This window comes from Urocitellus parryii, chromosome 5, assembly GCF_045843805.1.
Source record: "Urocitellus parryii isolate mUroPar1 chromosome 5, mUroPar1.hap1, whole genome shotgun sequence".
Classification (NCBI taxonomy): domain Eukaryota; kingdom Metazoa; phylum Chordata; class Mammalia; order Rodentia; family Sciuridae; genus Urocitellus; species Urocitellus parryii.
Window position 1 is genome coordinate 102,807,754 of NC_135535.1, and position 12,254 is coordinate 102,820,007.

Consider the following 12,254-nt stretch of genomic DNA (forward strand, 5'->3'; position numbering starts at 1 on the left):
ATATCTACAGAACACAGTTTTTAGAAAAGAACAACTTGCTTGGTTCCTCTTTTCCTTTCCTTCCTATTTCTTTCCCTCACCACTTGAGTTCCTGCTTTTCTTATATATATATTTTTAGTTATGTTTAGTATGTTTAAAGGCTATAATTCACACTGTGCTGGTCTTGGGGATTGCACTTCTGTGGACCAAGTGGCTTCATATGGTTTTTAATTCTTGCATGATACCCCTCAGTGGTAAGTGCTTATTTATTGCTTCTGCTCTCATCTAGTTGAGTAATAGGACATTTGAACACCATTCTGACAACTCATGTATAAGATTTTATTTTACTTTTTGGTACAGGGGATTGAACCCAGGGGTGTTTTGCCACTGAGCTACATCCCCAGTCATTTTTATTTTATTTTATTTTATCTTGAGACAGGGTCTTGCTAAATTGCCCAGGCTGGCCTCCATCATATATAAGATGCTTTGAGGAAGGGATGACTCTGATTTTCTGAAGAAAGCAGAAGGTCTCTTCTGAATATGGCTTTGGAAAATACTCATATGGAAATGAGACTCAAAAATAAACCAAAGTCCTCAGTCACCAACTCAAATTCTCCTGCAGTTTTCATTTTCCACAAAGAGGTGGGAGGGAAAAGGAGAGGGAATGGGGGTAAAAAAAGATGGTGGAATGAGGTGGATATTATTACCCTAAGTACATGTATGAAGACACGAATTGTGTGAATATACTTTATATACAACCAGAGATATGAAAATTGTCCTCTATATGTGTAATATGAATTGTAATGCCTTCTCCTGTCATATATAACAAATTAGAATTAAAAAATCATTTCCAGGGGCTGGGGTTGTAGCTCAGTGGTAGAGCGCTTGCCTTGCATGCGTGAGGCCCTGGGTTCGGTCCCTAGCACCATATAAAAATAAACAAATAAAAATAAAGATATTATGTCCATCTATAACTAAAAAAAAAATTTAAAAAATTATTTTCCAGTGGTCAAAGTTAATGGTCAAGTTTAGGAGGAAGGGAATGTTTACAAGCAGGTGATGCTATTTGCTGGTTCTTTAGAGTGGTTGTATTTGGGAAACCCAGCAGGCTCTGAAATTGAGTTCTGTAGATAGGCATTAAGGAGTTATAAAGTGGGAAAGAAAAGATTCATGATACTTTGTTATTTATGATACTTTCTATTTACAGAAAACCATACTTGGCATTTTATTGTATATTCTTACACATATATAAAAATTCATATAATATGTAAAGTATATATTTTTTCCAAAGCAGAAAGCTGAAGTTTTTCTTTTTTGCCTTGAAATTGACAATATATCCCAACATGAAGAAAATTGTTTCATTGATTTTATCTTGATGGAAGGTGTCCCCATGGATCACTCCCTCCCTTGGCAGTGACTGAACTCAGGGCTTTGCATATCCTAGGCAAACACACTCTACCACTAAACTATCTCCCCAGCCCAGAAAATGGTTCCCAACTGTGAGATGGCAACTGAAAAGACTTACTTTATCCTAAAAATGTGAATTAGGATTATAAAGATTTACCAGCTGTCGCATATTTTAAGTTGCAATTGAAAAAAATATTTAAATATATAATGAAATAATATGAAACCATAATAAAGAGTGTTACAAAAGAAAATAGGGAGGCTGAGGCTGTGGCTCAGTGGCAGGCACTTGCCTAGCATATGTGAGACCCTGGGTTTGATCCTTAGCACCACATAAAAGAAAAAAAAGGCAATGTGCATATATGTATATACTCTTCAAAAATCGCTGAAAGGATGGTCCTTTTTCTCTCTGACAGAAATCACTCTCCCTTGAGAGTGGTCCCCATTTCCTTTTCCCTATTTTTTCTAATAAACTCAAGTCTGTTATTCTGAGCAACATATCTGTTATCTTTTTGGCATGATGGCAAGAACTGGTGAGAAAAAAATTGCTGAAAGGATATATAGCAAAATATTAACAATGTTATTCTCAATAGTTGGGATTTGTGTTTTTATGTATTTTTCAAATTTTCTATAATGAGCATCATTATTTTTTTCTGTTCCTATTACTATATTATTTCAACTGTCATTATACTAATTGTGTGTCATGGAAGAAAAAGGAGAATAAGAGAAGGGAGAAGAGGAAATAATGACAAATTTTTACTGATGAAATTAATTTGATTTTTTCTTCAGCTCACAAAAGTAATCCACATGTTCCAAAGTTGCTTCTTTTCTCATCACTGATAGTTTTTCTGCTAAAGACAGTCTTATTATCTGTTGCTTTTATTGATAAGTATGTTATGAACAATGAACAATGAACAATATCTGCTTTATGTGAAGAGAAGATGCCCATTTGAAATTGACATTTCACAATGAGTTTAACCACACATCTAAAATTCTTTTCCTGAGGAGATATGATTCACAAGAATCCATTGGGAATTTTGCTCTTTAATTGGATTTAGTAACTCTTCTACAAAAATAATGAAATCCATTCTTATTAGAAAATTTGAAAAGTGTATGTGTATGTATGTGTCGATGTCGTCCAGTGAAATCTATGGGGCATCATCTTTATATTACACTCTATATGAGGAAAAATCTATACTTCCTTAGTAAAATTTATAAGGCCGGCCCTCTTTGAGAGTACGAATGTATTTTGGGGTGATCAGGTGGACAAGGAGATGGGAAGAAATATTCCAAGAAGAATTCTTCAATGAATTTCTTTGTAATTATTTTTTTGTCCTGCTCAAGACTGTGTGAGACCTAAAAGCCAATTTAGGAAATAGTTGAGTTACTGCATGTTCATATTTTCAGAATTTATCAAAAATTTAGAAGCCATAAAGCTTAGTATATTTTCATATAGATATTTTACTCATCATTTGGCCATTCAATAAGTAGCAATGGAAATTTGTCAGGCACTGTGTTAGAGACACAGAAAAAGCCAGCCACAAAGCCCTGGTTTTAAGAGATTAAGAGTATAGTCAAGCAGACCAGTGCTTACAATATTGCAACAGGAAGTGTTGTGCAGGGAAGAAGTGAGCATGGGAGGCTGGATAGACTTCCTCAGGAGGCGACATCTAGAGCTATGTGTACCAAGAATGGCATAGGCATCATGGAATAATTTTTGGGGAAATGTAAGTGTATATGACTGAAACCTAAAGAGCTAAATGAAGAAATTTGAAAGGAAGTTGTAGGTGGCAGGCATGAGCAGGGCTCAGATTACCAAGAGTGTAGTGTACCATTAGAAAAAATTTGGATTTTTTTCCTAAAGATTATTTTACAAAGTGTCTTTTGCTGCTTAATAAACCAATCTAAAATTTATAGTCTAAAACTATATATTTACCTTCCACTTCTGAGGTTTGGCCACTTAGACTGGTCTCAGCTGAAAGTTTCCTCTTCCTAGCTGAACTCACTCATGCATATGATGTCAGATACCAGTCACATGTAACTTGGCTTCTGAGAAAGAGGATGTCAAGGAATGACAGGGACAGTTTCACCACATTTCTGGCATCATTCATCAATCTAGACTGGGTTTGTTCACATTACCCCTTGCAGACTTCCAGGGCTGCGTGTGGAACGAAGTCATATTGAAGTTTTAATTTGGAACAATCACAGTTTCATTTGCACATTCTATTGGCCAAAGAAAGATTTAAAAGCAGCTCAGACTCAAGTGGTGGAGAAATAGACCTCACTTCTTGATTGGAAAAGCTGCAAAGTCACATTGCAAAGGCGTGTGAATTCATACAGGGAGGGTTAAACATTGAGGCCATTTTAACAATGTGTCACAGTCATGGTGAGCCATTGAGGAATTTTGAGCAAGGAATTGATATGATCAAATTTGACTTATAGAAAGTTTGTTTTTACAAAGCTGTGACGATGGCACAATGAGCACAATGTTGGTGTTAAAGAAAGGTTAGAAGGCTAATGGATAATCCTGTTGAGGCACATTGAGAACCTGATTCAAGGATACTATTACTGAAGAAAGAGAAGAGAAGGTAGCTCTGAATGACAAAGAAGATATAATCAAAGAGGCTTGATGAATATTTAGATCTGGTGATTAACAGACCCAGAGAAGTTAAGTGTGACTCTAATATTCTGGACCTGGTAAACTCAGCAACAATGAAGCCATTCAAAAAGATAGACAAGATAGCATGAGTAGCAGGTTTAGTTGGAAGATGATGATTTAACTTTTGGGTACATTGGATGTGCCCATGTTTAGTGGGAGGAACATTTGTCTGGGTTTTAGGAGTTAGGTCTGAGTTCTGGAAGTTATTCACATAATGGCAACAGGTGAGACCAGGGAATATATGATATTACTCAGGAAGAGGACTTAGTATGAGAAGAAATGATAAGGGTGGAATTCTGGGGAATGTTAACAGTTTAGAAGAGATGGATGGAGGGGCAAGAGCTCATAAAAAAAACACAAGAAGCAATAGCAAGAAAGGTTAGGTGAAAATAGAAAGTAGTGTCCGAAGAGTTAAGGAGGCAGAGAACTGGAGTCAAATATTGCAAGAAGTTCATTAGGAAGATGACTAGTAAGTGGTCTTAGGTGATCTCTTTGAAATGGTAGAAATGGTAGAAATGGTAGAAATGGTGAAATGGTAGAAATCAAAGCCAGAATGAGGTGGGTCAAGAAACAAATAGAAGGTTAGGAAGAAACAGAGCAAATCTAATAGAGAGAGGGGGGCGGAGGGAGAGAGGAGAGTTAATTTTAAATAGGGAGTGACATGAGAGTGTTCGTACCCTGAGGAATAAGAGGCAGTTGGGATGAAGAGAAAGGAAAGAATAGGAGAAAAAGCATGTCCTCTTGATCAATGTTGGGTTCTTTTAAAAATTTCTATTATCTAAGATATCTCGAAACTCCTCAGAATTAGCTAATTTCTCCCTCCCACAAAGTCCCAGGCTGTGTACCAATTAAATGAAAGTATTTTCTGACTTTTATTCCCTTTCACTGAAATTTAATCTTTATATGAATTTTTGTATATGTTTATGGATAACATGGATAAGTTCTTTTAGACCCATTATGATGGAACTTTCACGTCCTCTTTTAATCTCTATATAAATATACTTTATATGTTATATATCTGTAGTGTGTGTGTGTGTGTGAGTTTATAGTTTCAAAATCAACAGGGTTAGGATTACATTGTCTGTGGGATGATGGGAAATGTTTTCCAGTAGGGCTACATTTACTCAGGTAATCAGACATTAGTATATTTTGTTTCTATAAAGAATGCAAGAAAATAATAGTAAAGAACAAAGTCATAATACTACCTGGAAAAATGCATGTCTTTAAATTCTCTTTTCCAGTTTTATTTCAAAAATATTCTCAGATTCTTGAAGAAAAGAAGTATCCAAATTCTACAAAAGAACCAATCCACCCAGAATTGAAGTGTTCAAGACACTATTCAACCATGAAAGGTAAAATTTAATGAGTAGAATTTAGTAAGGATCCTAAATTATTATTTACAATAAGATTTCCAGGTTTATAATATTAAAAAAGGGAGTTTCATGATCATTCTAAACTACATGTATAGAATGTTATAGGACCTAATAATCTTATATGTATATTTTAAGTTGCTCATTGGAGGTTTGACTATGAAAAAGGACATATTGCCTTTACATCTCTTTAGTTTTAGTTTCTTTCTGAAGTTTCTGTGCACACTTACTTTTTCTCTCACATTTTTATGAGTATTTTTATTAATGAACTAATTTATTTGAAACATTAAAATATGCAAATAAAAATGTATTTTTAATGACATTTTATTTTTTGAGTATTTTACTCACATTTTATGTTCATTTTTCAATGAACATTTTTACATTTACAGAAAAATTGAGCAGACAATATGAATAGGTCCTATTTGAACCCTACCTTGTATATACAATATTCCCTATTATTACCACCTTACATGAGTGAGGGCATTCATTATAATTAATGAGCCAATATTGATATATTATCACTGAAGTTCATTATATATTAAGGTTTTCTTAGTTTTCACCTAATGTTCTTTTTCTGTACTAGAATCTCACTCAGAACATCATGTTATATTTAGTTTTCATATCTATTTTCTTCTTGGCTATGATAATTTTCAAACTTTTTTTGATGACTGATATTTTTTAGGAATACTAGTCTAGGCTGTCCCTCCATTAAAATGTGATGTTTTGCTGGGTGTGATGGTGCATGTCTGTAATCCCAGCAGCTTGAGAGGCTGAGGCAAGAGGAATGAGAATTCAAAGCCAGCTTCAGCATCTTAGTGAAGGCCTAGGCAACTTAGTTAGACCCTGTCTCTAAAGAAAGTATAAAAAAGTGCTGGGGATGTGGCCCAGAGACAAAGCACCCCTGGATTCAATCCCTGGTCCAAAAAACAAAATTTTTAATGTTTTTCTAATGATTAGACTGGGGTTATTAGTTTTTGGGAGGAAGGCCATAGATGTAAACTGCTATTTTCATTACATCATATCAAGGATATATATTATCAAAGTACTTTTTGGCTGCTGATTTGTTGACCTTGATCACCTAGGTAAAGTAGTGTTTCTCAGGTTTCTCCACTGTAAAGCTGCTCTTTTTCTCTCCCTATTCCACACTGTTTTCTTCCAAGGAAAGCTGCTAAGTGCTGTCCACATTTCAGGATTGAGGAGTTATGCTCCCTGTCCATTAGGGTGTCCATTAGTCCGGGTTCTCCAGAGAAACATAACCAGTAGAATACATAGAAAATATGGATATTTCCTTTCAAGAAATTAGCTCATGCAATTATGGAGGCTTGAAAAGCCCAAAATGTGGTTGGGAAAACCAGTTGGCTGGAGATCAGGAAAGAGTGGCAGTTTGAGGCCAATGACAGTCTGCTGCAGGATCAGGAAAAGTGAGTGTTGCAGATGAAGTCTAAAGGCAGTGTGCTGGAGAGTTCTCTCTTGCTCTGGGGAGGGCATTCTTTTGTTTTGTTTAAATCTTCAACTGATAAAACAAGGCCCATCCATATTAAGGGAGCAATCTTCTTTACTCAAAGTCCACCGATTAAAATGTAAATCTCATCCAGAAACATCCTTGAAGCAATACCCAGAGTGCTTGATCAAAATAGTATGTAAAATGAACCACCCCAAATATCTACATAATTTAATTGAAAGGCTTATGTGTATGAGATTTGCCTCTTCTATCTTATTTACTAATTTATTCAGTAATTTATATCTACATGTACCCATGGATATTTATTTTATATTTTGGGCCATAATTCAATACTTTAAAAAAAATTTATTTTGTTTTTCTAGCTTAGGCATTGGGAGGCACTTCATTTACTTAGTGCCTAGTGTTTGGTGATTTTCCTGTTTTGTTTTTGATTTTTAGTATGTTTTCATAATGGTTAGAGGGCACTATGTGATTTTAATGATGGTAAATTTGTTGAGGTTTTACATCTCAGTGTGTGGTCTATCTTGGTATATGTTCCATGGACATTTGTAAAGAATGGGTATTCAGTTGTTGAGTGAACTGTTCTAAACATGTTCATTAGAATCTCTTGGTTGATGAGGTTTTTGAGTTCTTCAATATTCTTGTTGATATTTGGCATGTATAGTTGTGTCCACCTATGATAATGTAAATCTCTCTTTTGTTTTCACTCTGCATTGGTGTAAGTTTTTACTTTATATATTTTGGACCTCTATTGTTTGGTATTACACATTTAGGATCATGATATGGGGTTTTATTATATTTTTTATATTTATTTCATCTGTTTTTCTGTTGGAAATTTCTATTATTTTTTTTCTGACAATTCACTGATATCTCTGTCCCCTTCTCCATTCTGATGTTTATCTCACCTATAAGATTTTTAATTTTTTTTTGGGGGGGGGTACCAAGGATTGAACTCAGGGGCACTTTCCCACTAGCCACATTCCTAGCCCTATTTTTTGTATTTTATTTAGAAACAGGGTCTCACTGAGTTGCTTAGTGCACCGTTTTTGCTGCGGCTGGCTTTGAACTTGCGATCCTGCTGCCTCAGCCTCCCAAGCCGCTGGAATTACAGGCACGCACCACCATGCCCAGTTCATCCATAAGCTTTTAAAGAGGTTTTTGGATTTTTCAATGATAATATTTCCATTTTGTTCTTTACATCTTCAGTTTCTTTGCTGAGTCTATTTTTCCTTTCATTTCAAGAATATTTCTACATTCTTTTTTAAAAAACTCTCATTGTCAATCTTTCTTTCTTTCTTTCTTTCTTTCTTTCTTTCGTTATTGATGGACATTTATTTTATTCATTTTTCTTGAAATATATGACAGCTTTGAAATCTTTGTCAGATAATTCTAACTTTTTGTTATCTTGATTTTTGGCATCTGTTGATATCTGTTTTTTTTTTTTTTTTTTGAGAACTCCTGGTCCTTGGTATAATTAATTATTTTCTGTTGAGACTTGGACAGTTTTGTATTGAGGTTTTGGAGTCTGGGTCTTATTTAAACATTATATTTTAGCTGACTTTGCCTGATAGCACTTCAGCAGAAGAAAGGGACACTGACATCCAGGTTGATGCAGACTGGGCTCATTGACACCTGATAGGACAAGACTCCTTGCTACATCTGGATGGAGATAGGATTACAGTGTTCTTGTGGTCTCCATTGGGCCTTAATTTTAACACTACACACTATTTTAAAAGATATTTCCTTATATTACACCTATATCCCTCTCTTCCCAATAAAGGAAAAATCTGGAGCTGTTGCCCAAAGAATTGGAAGTCATTTAGTTCCAGTTGCTACTTTATTTCTACTGATGCAAAATCTTGGAATAAGAGTCAGAACTGCTCTAGAATGGAGGCTCATTTGCTAGTGATCAACAGCAAGGAAGAGCAGGTACTTTCTAGGAGATAATGGAGTCATGAGCCTGTCTGATTATTTATACTCTTTTCCTAAAAGGCGGTAGTTTTTATTGTTCTGGGTATTGGTGCTATGGCAGAAGGCTTTCAAGAAAATAGGTAGGAAAGGCTTGCTCAGCCATTCCATTCATTCCACACCTTATTCCTACTTCAGTGTAACTAAATTACCCCAAAGAAATTGTGGCATTAAAAATATGCAACTAGGGGTTTAGTGAAAAGATGAATATATTTCTACCTGAAATACCAGCTTATTATTTTAATATGTAAGTGTTTTATGAATTGTTAACTTCTTAGAGAGAGGAGTATTAATTTGAATGGGAAAATAAAGTTAATTTATGAAGAGTCACAATAAACAATCAAAAATGAATATAAAGAATCTTTGAGGGGGGCTGGAATTGTAGCTCAGTGGTAAAGTACTTGCCTGGCATGTGTGTGGCCCTGGATTCGATCCTCAGCACCTCATGTAAAGAAATAAATAAAATAAAAGAGATCCATTTACAACTAAAAAAATATATTTTAAAAAAAGATTCTTTGAGCACTGGGGTTGTGGCTCAGTGGTAGAGTGCTTGCCTAGCGTGTGTGAGGCACTGGGTTTGATTCTCAGCACCACATATAAATAAATAAAGTAAAGATCCATTGGCAATTTTTAAAATATTTAAAAAAAGAATCTTTGAAATTATGAAAGGAAAATGATTAGATTTGAAAAAAAATTCTTGTGGACAACTTTGAACAATGCCCTCTCTTAGTGAAAAAAAGAGGGGAATTGAATCTGAGATGAGAAATCATTAAGATCATGGGTAGGAATTGCTTTCATATGTAATGAAAATCAGGATCGTAAGTGATGTCTTTGACCTTGCTTTGCTCAGCTAGAGAAGACCTGCCTTTCTGGGGAACCCCCATGTGGCTATTCCTGGATGCTTTTTCTTTTTCTTCTCATTTCTGTTTGACCTTGAAGAACTCAGTTGAAATATTACACTGTACCTATAAATAGGTATAATTTCTACATGTTAAAAAACTTAAAAAATGTTAAAGGAGATGGAAATGTTAACAACTCTGATTTGATTATTACACACTATACAATGGATCAACTTATCACCTTGTACCCCATAAATTTCTCATATGTATTTTTTAAGCACATGAAGCAAATCTTTTAATGCACTCGAACACCTTTTGCTTAAAACTTAAGTTATTATTCCAGTTGATATTCTGAAACTTCATCCATAAATCTTAATGTTCTTGGTGTTAACACGTGACCTCAGCCTATGTAAAAAAGTAACTTCTCTGAGCCCCCAGCAGAGGAAGGTGTCCCAGCAAGTCCCTGGACAAGGATGGAGGTGGGCTGCGGCCACCGGGTGAGGCTGGACTATATCCTTCTTGGACTCTTTGGATCTTAACCGGGCTGCAGAAGCTGGTTGGTTGTCCTGGAGAAGATCACACCACAAGCAGGTTCAGTCACTTTTTTTCAAGGCCGCAGCGTCTCATTGAAGGCGCTTAGCTTCTGGTAGCTTCTGGTAGCTTCTGGTAGGCAAACTTCCTGGCGCTAGCACTGCCGCTGTGTCAGCCCCGCCACTGGCAAGATGCTCCATTGCACCTGTGCAGGAGGTCAGGCCTTGGACCTACACAGAGCCATCAGGCCGCAGGGTCGCCCCATCACCGAAAGTGTACCCCATAAATTTGTATAATTAAAATACATTAAAAAAATCCAAAGTTACAAACAACAACCACCACAACAACAACAACAAAAGGAACTTAGTTTTGCTGAGTACTTTTCCTTTGTTTTTGTTCCCCTTAGGATTTTATCATTCCAAATCTGCAAATAGATGCGGTTTATGATGTGGGCCTGTCAGATCCAGAGTGTCAGAGACATTGGCAATGGGTCAATGGGACACCTTAGGATCCGAGTGCCGTGTGAGTATTGAATTAGATAAAGGCAGGGTCCTGGATCAGGCAGGGTATGTAGGTTGTCCAACATCAGTTATGAAACTAAAACTAAAACAGCTCACTCTCTTGTACTGACTGTAGAGCACAGGATTAAGAAATTCTATTGTCATTTAATCATCACAAGAAACTTGTGAGACACATAGATTATTATTTTTTCCACTATAGAGACGAGGCAGATTGTGTTTGGAGAGTATAGATACTTCAACTAAGGTCACCCAACAATGGTCCTCGAATCCAGGTATGTTCTGCATTGATTTTTAACTATTTGTAGTTCTATAATAAAATTCTTGTTAAGATCAAAATTGGTCCCATCCCCCACAGCGGACACTCCGCCGAGCCAGTCAGCGGCCACCATCCGGGAAAGCTGAAGGATACACCGCCACTCTCCTTCAGAGTGCGACATCAAAACAGGTCGGTGTCATTCAGCTCACCCCCCAGACAGCGGGAATTCGCATAAAATCTCTCCTAGGCTTGCCGGGAGAGGGAGTATCAAGCTGAGCCTCCATACAGGCTAGGGGGAAACCAGAGACACCTGACCTCCAACCCCTCCTCCCAGTAGCAGCCAAAAGGAAACCTGGCTAGCCAGCGCTGGGGGAGGGGCAAGCAGAAAGAATCAAAGTGATAGAGTGCCAGGGATCCCAGCAGCCTGCAACAGGGCCCGGAGAGCCAGGCCAACTGATTCGCGTGGCCTGCCCTGCGGCTACAGAAGGCGTGGCGCCTCAGTGAAGCCATTAATTGGCAAGCAGGGAGGTTAGGGAAGGCCATTAGGTGGAATCCCACCAGCCAAGCCCACACGGACCCTTGGGCCGAGCACGGGTTCTCAGAAGGGGAAGGAAGCGGTACAGTCCCATCCCCCACAGTGGACACTCCGCCGAGCCAGTCAGCGGCCACCATCCGGGAAAGCTGAAGGATACACCGCCACTCTCCTTCAGAGTGCGACATCAAAACAGGTCGGTGTCATTCAGCTCACCCCCCAGACAGCGGGAATTCGCATAAAATCTCTCCTAGGCTTGCCGGGAGAGGGAGTATCAAGCTGAGCCTCCATACAGGCTAGGGGGAAACCAGAGACACCTGACCTCCAACCCCTCCTCCCAGTAGCAGCCAAAAGGAAACCTGGCTAGCCAGCGCTGGGGGAGGGGCAAGCAGAAAAAATCAAAGTGATAGAGTGCCAGGGATCCCAGCAGCCTGCAGCAGGGCCCGGAGAGCCAGGCCAACTGATTCGCGTGGCCTGCCCTGCGGCTACAGAAGGCGTGGCGCCTCAGTGAAGCCATTAATTGGCAAGCAGGGAGGTTAGGGAAGGCCATTAGGTGGAATCCCACCAGCCAAGCCCACACGGACCCTTGGGCCGAGCACGGGTTCTCAGAAGGGGAAGGAAGCGGTACAGTCCCATCCCCCACAGCGGACACTCCGCCGAGCCAGTCAGCGGCCACCATCCGGGAAAGCTGAAGGATACACCGCCACTCTCCTTCAGAGTGCAACATCAAAAC

At 38.0% G+C, this 12,254-nt stretch overlaps 1 protein-coding gene across 1 annotated transcript; it reads left to right on the plus strand.

The window, feature by feature from the left end:
• The first annotated feature begins 519 nt into the window (after positions 1 to 519).
• On the plus strand, positions 520 to 10,720 carry LOC113201514 (C-type lectin domain family 4 member A-like). The gene is made up of 5 exons (XM_077799080.1): positions 520 to 621; positions 2,202 to 2,268; positions 5,272 to 5,394; positions 8,655 to 8,803; positions 10,619 to 10,720. The coding sequence occupies exons 1-5, from the start codon at positions 520 to 522 to the stop codon at positions 10,718 to 10,720; spliced, it is 543 nt and encodes a 180-aa protein (XP_077655206.1).
• The last annotated feature ends 1,534 nt before the right edge of the window (positions 10,721 to 12,254 follow it).